The sequence below is a fragment of the Dermacentor andersoni genome, chromosome 6 (genome assembly GCF_023375885.2).
Source record: "Dermacentor andersoni chromosome 6, qqDerAnde1_hic_scaffold, whole genome shotgun sequence".
Taxonomy (NCBI): Eukaryota; Metazoa; Arthropoda; class Arachnida; order Ixodida; family Ixodidae; genus Dermacentor; species Dermacentor andersoni.
The window spans coordinates 165,210,547-165,229,157 of record NC_092819.1 but is presented as its reverse complement, the minus strand read 5'-3'; the positions used below and the strand labels follow the sequence as shown (position 1 = coordinate 165,229,157).

The window sequence follows — 18,611 nt, the reverse complement described above, 5'->3', positions numbered from 1 at the left end:
CAGCGCCAGAGTTCCCTCCAGTAATTTTGTAGGAAACTGCCATAATTCCCATGCTGGGACAAGCGCTCCCATTGCAGCTCCCGTAGACACTAGCGCCAGAGTTCCCTCTAGTAATTTTCGTAGGAAACTCTATGGGGATGACCACGGGGACGACTAGCGACGCGGCAGGCATCTAATAAAGGAGGCATTGAGCGGCCGTGGGCATTGCATTGACCAGGTGCACTCTCGATCGCCAGTCTCTTGTAAATGAGATTGACACATGATAACAATAAAAGTTGTATTTTGCGCTGAAAAATATAAAATATTTATTATATATTTTTAAAGCTAATATTTACTGAAGCCTCTCTTGTAGCCATACTCGGAGCGTCTGCTCTCGAGGTTAATTATGCGTTTGCGTGACATTTGCTATGATGTCTCGCTTCTACTTGTAGTCAGCGCACCGGAGCAAGTGGCTGGTTGAGGCGGTCCGTCAGCATTTGTCGACGAGGTAAGCGAGCGACAGTTGTGAAAAAAGCACCAAAAGTTGCGTCGAATTGAATAGTGATAGCTCTGCCGGGCGAGCAACGCCTCGAAATGGAAACGCCGTCCGGCGGATCCTTCGAATCTTGCGGTCGGCGCGCGTTCGAAGTCGCCGCTGCATGTTGGCGCGTACTAGTACATTTTACGGCTTGCGTCGTCTCAGTATACGCAGCTGCTGCGCCTCTCTCTACCCTCTGAGTGTTGCGTGGGCGACGATCGTCAAGCGGGAGCCCTCCGCCGCGCCCGGCGAAGACTCGCGCCGCCGCGACAAACCTCCTCCCGTACACACTGCCGTTTGTTTACGCCTGGCGTCCGTGAAATTGGCCACACATTATATTGCTTCGCTATTTCCCAGCAGCTGCCGTATTTTGTTGGCGTCGCCGCGGTCAAATGCGAAAGCGTGCCCGCGTACCGCCTTCTCCCTTGCCCGGCTCTGGTACGGATCGATGCCGTCAGCTGGTTCGCCCGCCCTGTGCAGGACACCGCGCCTGTCTCCTCTGCAGGCGTTTCATCACGTCGCTGTAGGACGAGGAGGTGGTGACGGTTAAAGAAAAAAAAAAAGGTTAGTTTCGTTGACATTATGGCATGATAGAGCGGCTCCCCTTTGATGCATGGCATTAAAAGCAATGTACAATTAAACTTTCTTGATGCGGGGTTTTCTTATTACAATTGCGAAAGCTTAAAATATTCCTGAAACAAAATAGATAGATGGACAGGAATACGTGAGCGCTGACTCTCGCATAAAACAGTACTCTGCAAAAGATCTCCGTAGCAAGTGCAAAGTGAAACATGATTCATATCCGATGAGTGTGTGTGATAAGTAATTGAATTTGACAATGCAGAAAATGCTTGCCGTATGCCTGCTATGTTGTCAGATGACAGTGTTTTTTAAAATTATTTATTACCCTCAGCGCCACTTGGCATTTGGAGTGGGTTTCTATACAAAACAATTGAACGGAAAGCAGTCAGTGCAGTTACATCATATAAATAAAGCATTCTGATGGTGCCTTGAAATAAATTTTTCATGAACGTGATGAGATTTTGTACACAAGCAAGCAGGGCGACAGATGGGTGGGTGCATGTACTAAGGCACCTCCAGAATTGCTAACACACGCGGAGAAGATCAAGCAGCATAGTCGCACAATAGTTAAGTACAGTGTGCACAAGACGACCCACTACTACTTCACTTTTCATCAGCTGTGAGTAGCATGAATGACAAACTCAAGCGGCGTTGCTGATTGGGCTCCTCGATTGTGAGTGAATGAGGTAGACAACGATGAAAATGGGCATAACCTGAGGTTTGTTAATAGGTGCGAACAGTATCACTGCTGAAAGTTTTGCCATGTGTGTTGCTTCCATTGGTGTAAGTTTCTTATGCTGGCGCTACATGGCAAATTTTCATGTAGCAGTGTGGACCAGTGAAATTTGTGTCATTGCTAGTCTGGGGTAGAAGCCACCAACAGTGGAGACTGCAGTTTTGTGACACGAAGTTAGGTTCCTTGCGAAACCACCACCAGGTGATGCTCTTGCGACTGGTGACAGTATAATAACAAGAGCTGGGCGGCCCAAAGGGGACGCTCATAACGTCCATCCATCCACATGAAAAAAAGAGAGAATCAGATGCAAAAGGCAAAGGTGCTGACAGGTTTCTACTGGAAGAAAGCCGAAGACAAAAATTCTAAGTACACAGCCACACGGCTAGATGAGGTTAGACTGATTAATGAACTAGGACCAAAAATTAAGGAAGCTCTGTTGAAAGCAGTAGGAAAGACTAACAGATAGATGAATACCAGAAAGTTGGCGACAAAGTAGACTGAATTTAATTTATAAAGGTAAGGGGGGAGAAATATAGAATTTGCTCGTATAGATGGTTGACCAGACAATACATAGGTTAGCAATGCAGGCAATCAAATTAAAGCTGAAAGCATGGGCAGAGAATAATGGCATCTTGGGCCAAACTTCAGAATGTCCGCACAATAGGTAGGCGTCTAGATAACTTATTTGTCCTTACTCAGTCTATTGAACTATCCAGAGTAGAAAGAAGACCGTTACATGTCGCCTTTCGGACATTACAGGAGTGTACAAGCATAGACCGCAACATTTTGTGGGATATTCTGGAAGGGGAAGGCTTAGGTGACGATTGTCTACAGCTTTTGAGAGAGATTTACCTAGAAAATACCGTTTGCGTTGAATGAGAAGGGATACGGAGCGAGGAGAAAGTTGAGATCGACAAGGGACTGAGGCAGAGGTGCACCTTATCTCTACTGCTGTTTATGATGTACATGGTGACGATGGAAAGGGTGCTAGAGAGAAGTAATATTGAGTTTAATCTCTCTTACATACAGGCAGCTACAGCAGTAGAGCAGCAGCTTTCAGGTTTGTTTTATGCGGATGACATTGTGTTGCTAGCTAACAAGCAAAGTGATATGCAATTTCTGGCTAATATCTGTGGACAGGAAGGCTAGAACTTAGGTCAGAAATTTAGCGATAAATAATAAAGTGTTGTCGTATTCAATGAAAACAGTGAACAGGCAACGTAAATACATGGCCAGGAAATACCTCGTGCATCATAATATTGTAATGATGTTAGTAAAACAAGGATATTTATTAAAGGCGAACTTGTGCCCACAAGTAAAAGTAACTGCGGTCGTGAAGAAATCCGCGGCAGTCGCGTTCCCAGACTGGGCTCGAATCGTCTTCCTCTTCTCCTCGCGTGACACCTCGTGCGCGTGGCGCATGCGAGCCGGGTCCAACTGGCTGCCCGTGCCACGAAGATCGCTGCCTGTTGTAACTGAACAACACCACTGTACGGCCTGCACAGTGCCCAATGCAAAGGGCGCGCAACTTGAATGTCACCAAGTTTGTCGTGGCATTATCCCCCTCCTTACCGCATCGGCCCGATGCGTGAGAGGAAGTAGGAGTTCCTGTGGGATCTCACTTTTTTTCTTGTTCATGACCTCTCCTGGTAGGGTTTCATGCGGACAACATGGACAACTTCCGTGGAGTTGCGCCGTCTTGGGCTCTCGTGTCCAGCGGATTTCACTTCGTAAGTGACGTCGCTTATGCGACGAAGTATTTCGTAAGGGCCGAAGTATCGGCACAGAAGCTTTTCAGACAATCCACGGCGTCGCACTGGGGTCCATACCCACACCTTGTCACCGGGCTGATAATGAGCTTCACTACGGCGCTGGTTGTACCGGCTGGAGTCGATGCGTTGTTGGCGGCGTATTCGGTACCTTGCCATCTGTCGTGCCTCCTCGGCTAGTTGCAAGAAATCATCTAGGTCAGATGAGTTATGGTTTTCGTCATCTAACGGCAACATAGCATCCAAAGTTGTGGTCACTGCTCGGCCGAGTACAAGTTCAAACGGGGTGACTCGTGTTGTTTCCTGAACGGCCGTATTATATGCGAAGGTGATGTATGGCAAAATTTCGTCCCACAGCCTATGTTCAACGTCGACATACATCGAAAGCATGTCGGTCAGTGTTCTGTTGAGGCGTTCAGTTAAACCGTTTGTCTGAGGGTGGTACGCTGTAGTTTTCCGATGATCAGTATGTGTCATTTGCAACAAGCATTTCATTAAGTCCACAGTAAAGGCCGTTCCACGATCGGTAATAACAACTGTGGGAGCGCCATGCCTGAGCACGATATTATGGACAAAGAATTTTGCAACTTCGACAGCCGTTGCATTGTACAGGGAATCAGTTTCTGCGTAACGGGTCAGATAGTCCGTGGCCACAACTATCCACTTTTTGCCTAAAGATGACGTTGGGAAGGGTCCAAGGAGGTCCATACCGACTTGTTGGAATGGGGCTTTTGGTGGCTCTATTGGCTGGAGGAGGCCGGCCGGTTTTACGGATGGAGTCTTGCGCCTTTGACACTCGCGACAAGTCTTGACGTAGTGCTGCACTGATGCTAATAACTTGGGCCAGTAGTATTTCAGACGAATCCTGGCGACTGTACGGCTCACGCCCATGTGTCCAGACGTCGGCTCATCGTGACATGCATGCAAAATTTCTTCTCGCATAGATGTGGGTACGACAAGTAAAAACTTTGCCTCGCTGTTCTCGAAGTTTCTCTTGTAGAGGACACTTGCTCGCAGACAGAACGAGGATAGCCCCCTAGAGAAAATACGCGGGAGTTGAACGTCGAGTCCCTCCAGGCGCTGTGTAAGTGGAAGCAATTCCGGGTCATCTCGTTGTGGTTGAGCAATTTGTGACGCGTCAACAATACCAAGGAATGGGAAATCCTCTTCTTCTGACACAGTTGTCTCGACGGGTGCACGTGACAAGCAGTCGGCATCGCTGTGTTTCCTCCCGGATCGGTATACGACAGTAATGTCATACTCTTGAAGCCTAAGGCTCCATCTTGCTAGTCGTCCAGATGGATCCTTGAGATTTGCCAGCCAGCAAAGCGAATGGTGATCGCTGACTGCTCTGAATGGTCTACCATAGAGGTACGGCCGAAATTTACATATTGCCCAAATGACTGCAAGGCACTCTTTCTCGGTTGCGGAGTAGTTTGCCTCTGCTTTCGAGAGCTTGCGGCTGGCATAAGCAATTACTTTCTCCTGGCCGTTATTCCACTGCACCAGTATGGCACCGAGGCCGACGTTACTCGCATCGGTATGAACTTCAGTGTCGGCTGTCTCATCAAAATGGGCAAGGATTGGAGAAGCTTGCAGGCGTTTCCTTAACTCGTCAAAGGCGTCTTGTTGTTCGCTTTTCCACATGAAAGGTTGATCTTCTTTTGTCAGTATTGTAAGGGGCTCAGCAATGTTTGAAAAGTTTTCCACAAATCTTCTGTAGTATGCGCATAAACCCAAGAAACGTCGCACTGACTTTTTGTCTGTGGGTGTCGGGAACCTCGCAACAGCTGCTGTCTTTTCGGGATCTGGCCGAACGCCTTCAGCACTGATGACGTGTCGGAGAAACCGAAGTTCATAGAAGCCGAATTGACATTTTTCCGGCTTAATTGTCAAGTCTGCTGCGCGAATAGCTTCTAATACTAGTCGCAGGCGCTCTAGATGTTGGTCAAATGTGGTGGAAAATACGACCACATCATCCAAATACACTAAGCATGACTGCCACTTCAATCCTGCAAGCACAGAGTCCATCATTCGCTGGAACGTTGCGGGCGCGGAACAGAGGCCGAATGGAAGTGCTTTAAATTCGTAGAGGCCATCAGGGGTTACGAATGCTGTCTTTTCACGGTCCCGTTCATCCACCTCTATTTGCCAATATCCACTCTTGAGATCCAGGGAGGAGAAAAACTTTGCACATCGGAGCCGATCTAACGTATCGTCGATACGCGGAAGGGGGTACACATCCCGCTTGGTTACGCTGTTCAGTTTACGGTAGTCGACGCAGAATCGAAGTTTGTTATCTTTTTTCTTAACGAGCACTACCGGAGACGCCCATGAACTGCTGGAAGGCTGAATAACGTCATCTGAAAGCATCTCCTCTACTTGCTTCTTGATGATCTCCCTTTCTTTTGGTGAAACTCGATACGGGTGCTGGCATACCGGTCTTGCGGCGTCCTCTGTTATGATTCTGTGCTTCGCAACAGACGTGCGCCGTACCTTCGAGGACGTAGAGAAGCAGTCAGAAAAATCCTTTATCAGGGCATATATCTGTTTCTTTTGGGCTTCCGGGAGTCTCGGGTTGACGGTAATTGATCTGTCGACACTGCAGGTTCCTGGCAGGGCAGTTGACGTAGTTAGGCTGCATAATTCGGTCGCTTCACAGAACTCGTGGAAATAGGCAATAGCTGTTCCTTGTGCGATGTGTTGGAATTCATTACCGAAATTTGTAAGTGCGACATTTGCACGGCCATCGCTTAACTGAACAAGGCCCCGAGCCACGCAAATACCTTTGTTGAAAAGGAGCTCTATGTTTCCATCCGCTATGCCTTCGCGGTCGGAAAATCTTTCGTTCTCCACAAGAACCATTATACTGCAGCGTGGTGGCACAGTTACGTCATCGTCAACGACGCGCAGTGCAGCGAGACGTCGCTCCTCCGATTCTTCCACCGGTATAGCTTGTTTTGTCGAGAAAGATACACTGGACCTACGTAGGTTAATTATGGCGCCGTTAGCTTGTAGAAAATCCATTCCCAATATAAGTTCCCGTGAACATTCTGTCAGTACAATAAAGTCAGAAACGTAAGTGACGCCTTTTATCGTAAGTCTTGCGGTGCATCGGCCAAGGGGCGTAATAAGATGACCACCTGCCGTGCGTATCTGTGGACCAGTCCACTTCGTCACAACTTTTTTAAGGTGCTTCGCCATCTTGAAGCTGACTACCGAATAATCAGCGCCGGTGTCGACTAAGGCTTTCAGCTCGCATCCGTCTATTATCAACCGCAAATCTGACGTAATCGTTTCGTTCCTGCACCTGTAGACTGGAATTGTCTCGTCACCGCACTGGAATCGCGTTGGAGGATCTTCGTAACTCTGGTTATCAGCGGCCTCACCTCCACAGGTCGCTTGCTTCAGTTTTCCTGGTGTGGGCTTGGTGAACGACGCCTAGGCAATCTTGGAGACTCGCGTGGGCTAGGCGATCGGTAGCGCATGGGCGACGGTGATCGTGGTTGACGTTGGCGAGGAGTAACGGGGCTTTGGCGCGTCGACAAGTATTCTTCGATCTCCGCTGGCCGTTCACCGTTTCGGGGGCATGGTGCGCTTAAGGGAAAACTCCTTAACCCAACTTGACGGTACGGGCAGAACCTATACAGGTGACCCGCTTCTCCGCAGTGGAAACACAGAGGCCTGCGCTTGTGGTCACGCCAGACGTCACTTTTCCGGGGCCTTTGTTCCACAAAACAAGGTGCACTGCGTGCTAAAGGCTGATAGGCAGCCGGTGGTTCCAGTAGACGAGGTTCACTGCGTACTGTAAGCGGGTAGGGAACGGTTGTCGCAACTGCTCCACTACTGTGTACTGCGGGTTGCCTTAGTACGTCGGCGTACGTTGGGATGCGCCGCGTCGGCTGTGGCTCACGCTCTGGATCCCGTATGACGTTCCTGAGTTCGTCCCGGACAACATCGATGATCAGCTGGAGCCTGAGGTATCTGCAACTTGTTGAGCTCTTCCCTGATCACTGACCGGACAAGCTCCCGCAGGGCTCCCAGGTCGTTTGGCAGGCCTCCAGGGTGGACATGGACAGGTGCGCAGCTTGCCTCACGGTTGTATTGCCGAGCCCGCTGTTCCAGCGTCTTTTCGATGGTCGTTGCTTCACATCTGAACTCGGCGACCGTGCGCGGTGGGTTGCGGACGAGAACTGCGAAGAGTTCCTGCTTTACTCCACGCATGAGATGGCGCAGCTTCTTATCTTCACTCATGGTGGGATCAGCACGCTTGAACAGGCGGGACATGTCCTCGATGTACATCGCCACGTTCTCGTTTGTGAGCTGGTTCCTGGTTTGAAGTGCGATTTCAGCCTTTTCTTTACGATCCGTGCTGGCGTACGTCGCTAGCAGTTGTTGTCGAAATTCCTCCCAAGAGGTCAAGGAGGGTTCGTGGTTTTCATACCACGTTTTTGCGAAGTCTTCCAAAGCGAAATATACGTTACGGAGCTTCTGTCTCTCACTCCATTCATTAAAGCTCGCCACTCTCTCGAACAGTTCCAACCAATCTTCCACGTCTTCGAACGAGTCACCATGGAATGTTGGCGGCTTGCGAGGTTGGCTTACGACTAGCTGTGCCGGTGTTACCTGGGTAGTCATTGTGGCGTGGTCCGTTGTGGGAGTTTCTCTTGGCAAGAAGAGATGAGGGCCGAATTCGGGCGAGTCACCTCGAAGACGGCGGCTGGTCCGCTGGTGTACAGGTGTCAGTTCCACGGGATGGACTCGCGGGTTGTCGGGGCTACGCTGACTTTCGTTCGTGGGGCTTCGACTCATACCCAGCACCTCCACCAGAAATGTAACGATGTTAGTAAAACAAGGATATTTATTAAAGGCGAACTTGTGCCCACAAGTAAAAGTAACTGCGGTCGTGAAGAAATCCGCGGCAGTCGCGTTCCCAGACTGGGCTCGAACCGTCTTCCTCTTCTCCTCGCGTGACACCTCGTGCGCGTGGCGCATGCGAGCCGGGTCCAACTGGCTGCCCGTGCCACGAAGACCGCTGCCTGTTGTAACTGAACAACACCACTGTACGGCGTGCACAGTGCCCAATGCAAAGGGCGCGCAACTTGAATGTCACCAAGTTTGTCGTGGCAATATAGGTACCTTGGTATATGGATAAAGGAAGGCAGTAGATATATGGAAACACAGGAAAAAACAATAACAGTAAAGGGCAAGAGAAATGCAGCCATAATGAAGCACAGAGTGCTATGTCGATACAATAGGCACGAGGTGCTCCGGGGTATGTGCAAAGGTGTGATGGTTCCAGGACTTTCACGTGGAAATACGGTTGTTTGCTTGAAATCAGTGCTACAATCAGGACTCGATGGCAACCAAACGTCAGTGGGACACCTTGCATTGGGCGCCCAGGAAGACTACAAATGAAGCTGTGCAGAGTGATATGGGTTGGACTAGTTTTGAAGGGGGGAAGCTCACAGTAAAATTGATTATAAAGAACGACTGAGGAGTATGGAAGCAAGTAAATGGGCTGGGTGAGAGTTCAGGTATTCGTACAGAAATAACATTGGTTCACAGTAGAGGAAAAGAACTAGGAAGCTTACCAGCAAGTATACGACCTGTATGGTGAGCAACATGGCAACAAAGAACGTCAAGCGAAAAATCTGAGAGGCTGAGACAATCTTATGGGTGGCGGCAATGGAAAAGAAACCTGCTATGAGTAACTACCTAAGAGGAAAGAATGAAATCAGGAAAGAAACAATTTATGATAACTCAAAGGGAATCTCTACTTTTCGAAGCGAGATTAGGCTGTCTTAGAACATGCACTTATAGAGTGAGATACAACAAGGAAGAAAAAGCATGTGCTTGCAGTGGCAAAGCTAGGGAAACTATGGAGCATGTTTTATGTTAGAATGTGAAGATATCTGCCCAGCAGTCTATTTAGGCACCTCTGGCCTCCTTGAAGCCCTTGGGTTGAGCGAGAGCAGGGGGAAAGTAAACATGTCTGCAATAGGGGGGGGGGGGGGCGATTAGTAAGAGGTGTTTGGAAGATTGTTAGAAGTGCGGAAACGACAAACAGTGGAGGCGTACAAAAATAAAGTTCACAATAGGGGTTCAGAAAGTTTGGTTATGGGAATGCATTGTGGAGTTTTCTTTGCTTTTCTTTTTTACCATAGCTAGGACATTATACAATATAATAACAATAACAATAACCCAACAACCCCATTCCAAAGGGGACATGCGTAGCCTCTATCCATCCAGCAAAAGCACAAGCAGTAATTGTGTCTGCTTTGTCACTTTCAGTGAAACCACATTTTGGTGGTGCTTAGAAGAAAAACAAATTTGTAATTGCTCACGAAGTAGTTTGGCATAGTATTTGGTGATTTAAAGGGTATGTCTGGCAGGTCAAGAGGGCATCCAGATCAGCCAGCATAAGAAGATGGTGGAGATGACGACGCATGGTTTGTGGCGTGAGCAAGACATAGCTGTTCTTACGTTCCAGATGCAGGCATGAGTTTGCTTGACCTTCCACCTGGCTGGTGCCAGCCAGGCATTTGATATGGTCCTTGTGCTGCTGTTATGCCACATGGGTGATTTAATCAGCTTAAGGCACAGGTTCACCTCATAGGCCATGTGGTATTGCCACCTCTGCCCTTAGGTGTTTATCAAGCCATCGCAGAGCCATTTGGCAACAGCATGAATGCATGAGCCTCCAGCAGCTCCTCTCTACCGAACGGCGCTTTCTCAGCAGCAAAGTTCTCAGCAGCATGTGGTGGCTTTAGCATACCTGATAACTCTGCCAAATTTTGTGTAATGTTTACGAATTCAGTCATGTTTTATGAATTGACTGTTTCATTTTCATGAATAATAACTTGTGTTTGCGAATTCCCGTTGGTCTCCAACAGTACCCTCAGACGTGTTCCTTGTGACTAATGTTGGACATTGGGCCTGTTGGTGTGACATACTGAAGGCCTTGAAGGCATAGCACTGTGTGTGTGTGTGTTGGATGGCCCACACCTAAGGCGTTAGCACCTTCTGAATGGGGAGGGACACCTGAGGCGTACTTCCTTTGGAAAAGCATTTTCTGGAGCAGGCGAAATCCATGGAAAAAGTCACTATGATCTAAAAAACATGCTTCTCAATTTGTGCTATTTCAAGTTTGCTGCTGCATCTAAAGGTGAATCATCCTTAATGTATCCCACCAGAAGTGTGTGCTTGCGGCAAACTTCAAAATAGGTGTGCGCTATTCCCTCCCTTCCAGTGTTGTGCACGCAAGTTGGCATGTATGCTTTGTAGGGGTATTACTCAAGTTCGCGCGTGCACACCTGACCCTTCTCTGGATCGCACAGCGCCAGCGGAGCGGCAGTCGCTCGCTAGCTCTTTCACAGCAGCCCTAACTGTCAAAGCTGTGACCCCTAACCCACGGTTCGCAGCAAGTTGTGACCACGGCTAGTTCAGGCCAGAGGGACAGGGTGAGTCTCACACTTAAGGTGTTTATTCAACTTATAGTACAATACCGACAGAGTAACAACAGCAAACACAAATAGAAATACAAAACCACAGCGGCAGAGCGTTCCGCATGTCTGAGGCGAAAGAAACCGTACAATGCCGGAAACCACAAAAGAAGCTGATAAAGGTTCAGCTCACCCAGAGTGGATCTGCGCTCGGGCCCTGAGGCGGTCAGTCGCTCACGAAGGCCGAGCGCTGCAGGGGGACGCCGTGTGGCGGTCGCAGCGGCTGAATTGAGATGCGGCCAGTCGCAAGCTCCTCAGCCCAAAGACAAAGATGCATTGGGAGAATAGCGCTTCTCCCCGAGCGGCGGAGAGGGAGTCTTCCCGGTTCCAAGAAAGGGAAAGGAGGGAACACCCTGGGGTGCCTTGGGCTGCGGCGTGGCGGCCAGGCGTGAAGAGCAGCGGGAGCGGCGAACGTGCCTTCTCTCCGCTCTTCTCCGCGAGCGAGCACGTGATTATCGCGTGATAACCGCATGGCCGCTCCGGAGATATCAGGATGTGCGTGTGATCCCACAGCTTTTAGACAAGAGCAATATTAGCATGCATGATACCATTTTCAGCGAGTTCAGTCAGAAGCATGCTGGCTGTGACCCATCACACTGTAGCATGTGGTCCTCTTGTTTCTTCCATGCTGCTTTTTTTGGCAGTGTGTGAACCTGACCACATGCTGCAGCTGGGCACAACATGGCCATCATCCAGCACTGGGGCCCTGCCTACATGTTTGTGATGAGGGCTATTCCAGAAGACGACTGCCACCTGCACGCACTGTTCAAACACCTGCTGCAATATGGCCTCTTAGCTGTAGTCATCTCTTCATTGGGACTGTTGTCTCATGCTCGACTAGTTTCGTACCTTACTGCGCAAAGCTTGTGCTTGCCAGGCCTCTTCACAGCACAAGCCCCAATCTTTAGAAGCCGTGGCCGGCTTTATGGCTCGCAGTTAAGGTGCTCCTCCTCCATTTAAGATTAGGCACAAATCACTGCCGAACCATGGCAACTGTGGCGATGGCAGGAGTGTCAAGTTCTTGACTGCTTACCCACGGTGCTACTGGGTTGCTTGGCAGCTGTTTCCGGTGCTCCATTTCAGTTCGCTAGTAACTTGTTTTCTTCCAATGATGTGCCAGCCCTGCCACACCACCTACAGGATGGTGCCCGATTGCGCCTTGCCTCTCTGTCTGTAACACTTTCGTGCACCCCAACCTTGCATCTTTCGCTGGTGTGATGCCATCGAGACATCATAAGGCTACAGTGGGCCATTTCGTATGTTTTGACATCCAGTAGAGTCGGCTACCGTTCTGTTGACAGCCCAAAGAGGGGTTGACAGTCTGAATCGCATGTAACTAGCCTGGTTGGAGATGCATGCTTTACCCATGGTCCTTTGCACCGTCAGTTTGGCATGTGCCTGGGGCTGTGTTTATTTCGATGTCTACGCCCTGTAGCACCCACCCATGGCAGGTCAGTGAGGATTGACCTGTTAAGAGGAGGACAATAACGACACTGATGGTGGATTTGTTTTGGAAAACAGGTCTTGTGCTAGTGTGCTGTTCCTACAAGTACTTTGCCAGTGCTGAAGTACTTTTTGTGCGGTAATCTCTGTGGTCCAGCATGTGTGGTATATTGACGTGGCAGAGTTTGCCATGGTTAGCATTTTACGTTATTCTCAATCCTTCCTGGTGCTACTGCTGTTCCATACTGATCAAGACTAGCTTGATAAACAAGGGTCGAGACAGTTCTATTTGGTCATCTTGTCAAATAGCTCACACTTGGGAAAAAAGTGCCTGATGGTGGGCTCGATGCCAGCGCGGCAGCCAGCCAGGTGCTCTAACCATTAGGCCACAATCGCACGTTTACTTCTATCGGGCTAGCACCAACTACCGCTTTGTGTATGCCCACCCAGTTACAGGCCTAAAGAAAAGTTGAGATGGTGCAGTCACTGCGTGTGTAGGCCTTGCTTTTCAAATCCCATACTGTGTCAGAACCGATAGAGGCCACTATGGAAGAGCTAGCATTTGGGTATGCCGCCCCAAGTGCATTCCACCAGCATTTCAGAACCAGATGTCTGTGTACGCACTAAAATAAGTTGGCACTCTGCCCCTCTATTTTTTAGGGCAAGTGGAGCCGATCAGCGTTGCTGACCCTCATGCAAGCTGTGGCAGTAGTTGAGGGCAAATCGTGACATGCTTCTGTCTTGCATCACTGTTTGCGCTTGGACTCGGTACGATTGGCCCAAGCATCCGGTCCAGTCTTGTGATGGCCACACTTTTCATGATGTTATACTGGTTAAGCTGTTATGAGTGAAATCTGCATTTGAGGAATGAAATTTCGTGCAACATTTACCATCTGTCTGTGAGATGTTTTAACGTAATGCTTATGGGTTGGCATCCTCAGTCGGCCATATTGCTCATGATGTACAAAGCTTGTAGCAATCTGTGATGCTACAGCAGCTAAAGTGTGAGCAGTATCTATTTCCCCCAAAATTAAAGCGATATGCTCAGGCAGTGAGAGGCAACTTTGCATGCCTGTGCCACAGGCCCCATGCAGGAGCCATGGACTGGTAATAGAGGCAGACGTGCAGTCCCCATGCATGGTTTGTTTTTGTATTTTTGCTTACAAACAGGGTCTTGAATGATTATGTCATATCAAATCATCCTTGTAGAAGGAGGGGGAAGTGCTCAGTGTCGAATGTTCCTAGGAGCGGGAGATGTCCAGGAGTCGTCTGGGCCACCTGAAGCCGTGCTGCGCTTGGTGCGAGGACAACCGCAAGGATCTGAGGCACGCCATAACCGTTGGCCACGTGCGCAAGGAGTTCTGCTCTGAGAACTGCTTGCACGAGTTCAAGCGTGTCTATCTCAAGGTAGGACACCTGGTTGCTGCCTTGCGTGAGCCACATCAGATAAGCGCTTTGTACTTTGAGCAGAATGCTCTTGTGTGGCCAGTAATAACGACGTGCACTTGAGTTGAAAAGGATGTCTGCCTTCCAACTCTCATCTTGGTTTCCCTTGGTCACAGGAGGCTTATGGGCCTCTTCGCTTATCAGTCACTGACAGTCCCGCACTGCTTGGGACGTGTGTCCCACATTCGATTTTTTCAAACAACTTCAGAAGCTTCACCCACCAATCCGAGAGCTGCCAGAATCGCATTCGTTTTTCATGGACCGGAAGTCGCAAACTGTCCATGGACTCTCCGAGCTGTCAGCAGATTTTTGCTCGGACAAGCGCAAGCATCTAGCAGGTGACGGTTTTCTTAAAGGGCCCCTCACCAGGCCCCATAGCAAATTTCGGTTATATGCTGGAAGTTGTTACATGTCCTCTAGGGAATGTCCTGCCTCAAAAATTTTAAAAATCGGCTCATTAATAGCCGAGATAGAAATATTTCAGTGCTGCAAACCCATGATTTCAGCAGGCGGGCTCCACTGCCAAGCAAGAAGCTCTCTCCACTCTCCCTGTCTAGCCTACGCAAGCGAAATTCCTTCCCTCTGTTCTCCCATACCAGCCCTTGAGGATCGCATGACGCATACGTAACAGGCCCCGCCTTCATTTTTTTTTCTCCTCGCTTTTTTTTTCTTCCTGCGCTACGCATTTCCGCTGACCGTGCCGCGAGCGAGCTATTGTCTCGTTCACGCAGCGCACGATTTTGCGTGGCTGTGCACAAGGAAACATGATGAGCAGTATAATCCAGAACAAGCGGATCGCAGAGTGTGAACACGCGCTGGAACACGGTAGAAAATGGCATAGTTTCGGTACCTGCGCACGTGACCGCGCGACCGTGGGAACAAGCAGACAAAGCAGAAGTACACCTCTCTTGCTTCAATGCAAAGTAAAACAAAAAACACGCAGACATTCCGTTTGTGTGTTTTATTATTTCTCTAAACTTCAATTCGTCAATTCAAGCAACAGATCACACAGATAACAGATGATATCTTGAATAATTGTCGAGCTCGCGTGTCTCCACGAATGACGTCACACTGCGGACCCGATTACGTAGGTGCAGGAGCTCGACTACGTCACTGTCCCTCTCTGGGCCGATTCGCCGCAAGTGAAGAGGGAAACGGCATTCGGATTGAAATTTTAGGCCTTTCCGTGGCACGTAGCGATGTAATTCTTTGCAAACACAATTGTTGGCGCCCATTAAATGCTCTGTGCTTGTCAGCTCAAAATAGCCAGACCTGCTGAGGGGCCGTCTAAAGAGACGTGCAGTGTTCGATGCCATGTTTTGTAAAGATGCCGTGTGTTTCTGCATACTTTGCGTGTTCCGGACGGCAAATATTGTGCACTCAACTATCGCCTCTGTAACATTGGTGTTTTGTGTGCCATCATGCGAGTATTTCACAAGCGGTTTAATTACTGCAGCTCTAACCTTCATGTTCTCGAAGAGAGATGCACAACAGTCAGACACACATGCTAGCTTTTCTTGATGTGTTTCGCGGAATCTGTCGTGCTCATTGCTGTATGCGTAACAAAAGTGTAGATTTCTCTTTTCAGGTGAGTGAAACTGGTGTGTGAGGAAGCTCATTACATTGCATGTGGCTATTTCATGCTGGTAGCTGGTGCAGCGTACAATCGGAGCTTCGCCGATTGCTGTTGACATATATGTTGATCTTTTCTGTTGCCAAGTTCGAGCTTTTGCTTTTTGATGTCTAGGATTAGTAGATGGTGGGTATGCGCTCTGTCCTAGACACGTGTCAGGTCTTTACTAGACGGTGTCACAAGCTTTGAGGATATCAGTGGGTGCTTTCTGCATGAACAGCGACGTGGCACGGCTGCTATTTTGCCTATGTCCGTGTGTAAATTCCGCTCAAATTTCGCAGCCAATGAGCCAGCTTAATTAGAGTGGTTATGGGGCACGAGGTGTGAGAGCGTGACATGAACTGCACTTTGCAAACACATTCTATTCGCTCAGGCTGCTATTCCACTATGCAAGCTTTAATGTTTGTTTAATGGTTGTTACGGTGACATGGCATCTGAGACTTGTTTACCTAGTCTTGTGATGTGCAATCTATCCCTTCTTTATATATATGTTTCCATACGTGTATTAAAGATCAATTGTGAGTGAGCGCATGTGGTGTGTGTTCCTTTTCTACATCCAGTGTCTTTCTTGTGCTCTTAAGTTTTCTGAGACTCCACCATTTCGGAGACCACACCAATGAATCAGTTGGGTAGGGGGCTATCTATGAGTAGCTAAGAGCAGATGATGGCAGCCAGGCGAGTGGCTTCTGGTCATGGTGCCTTTGAACGAAACCTTGGGCAGTCCCCATCAGCTGGATCATGTGACTGTGATGCGCTCTTCGGTCGGGGCTAGTCAGACCGGAAGCCCTAGATGGTTCACAGAGAGTCTGGGACTGCATAATCAAAGAGGCCCAACGGTACATTCAAGTGGTTCCTTATTTTACTCCTAATGTTACCGAAGGGAATCTGGTGCTGGTGTCAGTCCGTGCTGCCAGTGCAGAGTTTTGTCCTAAATGGCAGTAATAGGAGTTCTCCGTCAATTGTGTGACTATACTCCATTCCATACATGGCAGTCAACACTGTGGAAGCTGTGCAGGAAGTTCAGTCAAAAAAAGTTACCACTCCGTGCGTTCCATGCTTTGCTGTGCGCCAACCAGCATTAGCTTGTGCGAGCATGCACGTGAGGCTCCTCATGATGGGTTGTAAATAAAAAGCCCGAAAAGAACAACATAATTAAAAATGATCTAAAACAATGTATTTGCAGCTGTATACCACAGTGTGTGTTTGTTTCTAAGGATTAAAACTTGTTTAATTCGATTACTGACCCTATATAAAAAACAGTTGCGTACAATTGCAATAAAAAAACATTCAACTATATACCAGTGCGAACAAAGCCACTGCAAAAAGTCTCTCTAGTCTCCAAAGCGTTGACTGCTATGTATGGAACTGAGAATAAGAAAATGTTGCTACATGCTGCACCAAATAGTCTCTTTTTTATATATATGTATTTCACCAAGCTTGTTGCACATGCTTGTTAAAAAGGCCACAACATGACTCAACTTGCTTGTCCGCACTACAGGCGACATGCACTCAAGCCAAGCCAGTTGCGTATCTGGCTGTGGTGGCTCAAGTAACCGTGCGAACATGCTCAACTGTTTGGGGGTAATTTCGGAGGTTACACACAGGAAGGGGGAGAAGGGAGGGAGAACAAAGCGATAAGTGTACCAAATATATAGGTACTGCTCTAGAGTCACCGTGGATCTTTGAAAGCTGAAAGGCAGTTTTTTTATAAGCATTGCTGTGACATGACAATATACAGTTTCATTTACATGGACACAGAGAAAACTAATTGAAATGCAAGCCATCCGACCTAAGCTTTGGCTAGTATTGTGTTTTTGTGTAATGCTTGCCTATTAGTTTGCTATTTATTCTGTTATTTCATAATTTGGTCACATCATTTTTTATCCATATGACACTTTAACACACCCTTGTAACATTATTTTCACTTCTGACAGTGCTGGATTCTCTGGTCACGTTGTAATGTGTCAGTGTAATTCATGCTTTTTATTTGATGTGAACAATAACATAAATGAAGTGATGCATCATTTTGAGAGCACAGTACATCTGCCGAAGAAGCTGTGCCTTGAAAGGCACAGCATCCTGTCCCTTTCACAGGTAGCTGTGAAAGGCAGCTCTTTCACAGAGCTTGAAAGATTTAAAGAGTATGTTCAAAGCTACATTGAAAGATACACTGTGCTAGCGGCTTAGGATCAATGCCATCTTTACTAGACACCTGTCATGTTGCTGGTTCTACCATGGCAGCAGCAGCAGTAGAATTTATTCATTTAGTACTTTGTTTTCGGTTCACCGAAAATGAAGTTCTGGTTCAGTTCAATTTCATTTGAAGAACTACAAAATGTTTTGTGAACTGGTTCAGCATTTTATCCTCTGGTAATGCGACACAGTCAACAGGAACAGTGATTTTTCCGCATGCACTAATTGTGCTGAGAGGAGACAAAGATGGACCCCCTGGCACATCTGAGACAGCAGCTGATGCTTATACCTGAATATCAAGCAAACATACTTAATGTTGTAATTTGCAGCAGGCATACACATAGTGGCACATTGGTGTCACTAAAGTGACTCTTTCTTGTGATCCATACTCGCAGTCTAATGCAGTGGTGGGAATGCTGCATGCATGCTACAAATGAAACTGCGGCAAGTGAGCTGAATTCACCGCCAGATTACGGTCGCTACCACCTTGTGCGAAGAAAGTTTTTACGTCTATTCTTGCCTACCATATTCTGTCTTTCAGCCACAAGGGCTTGTGGGGCTGTATGTACATACGTGTTGGGGAACTCGTGCTTTATCACTGCGCTTGCCAACTAATTTCTTGTGCACATGATTTTGGGTATGTGCCCAATTATTTGAATCTGCCAGTGGCAGCACCATCACCTACTTAATTAAACTGTAATAAATATTTCAGATGTCGCACAGTCAGTGTTTTAGTGAAGTGGAATGCCATGGACAGTGTGAGTGAACAAAGTTGCCGCTGTTCAGG

The 18,611-nt window shown here is 48.1% G+C and overlaps 1 protein-coding gene across 4 annotated transcripts in view; it reads left to right on the top strand.

Moving 5' to 3' along the window:
• The first annotated feature begins 378 nt into the window (after positions 1 to 378).
• Positions 379 to 18,611, top strand: part of Scm (Polycomb protein Scm) — a 298,625-nt gene continuing 280,392 nt past the window's right edge. For 2 of the 4 annotated variants that reach the window (XM_055066831.2, XM_050172273.3), the window contains exons 1-2: positions 379 to 487; positions 13,798 to 13,959. In XM_055066831.2, the coding sequence (XP_054922806.2) occupies positions 13,807 to 13,959 (153 nt within the window). In that variant the 5' untranslated portion in view covers positions 379 to 487; positions 13,798 to 13,806. Of the gene's footprint in view, positions 488 to 13,797; positions 13,960 to 18,611 lie in introns of those variants that run through there. The other 2 variants (XM_055066833.2, XM_055066832.2) reach the window with 2 other exon arrangements.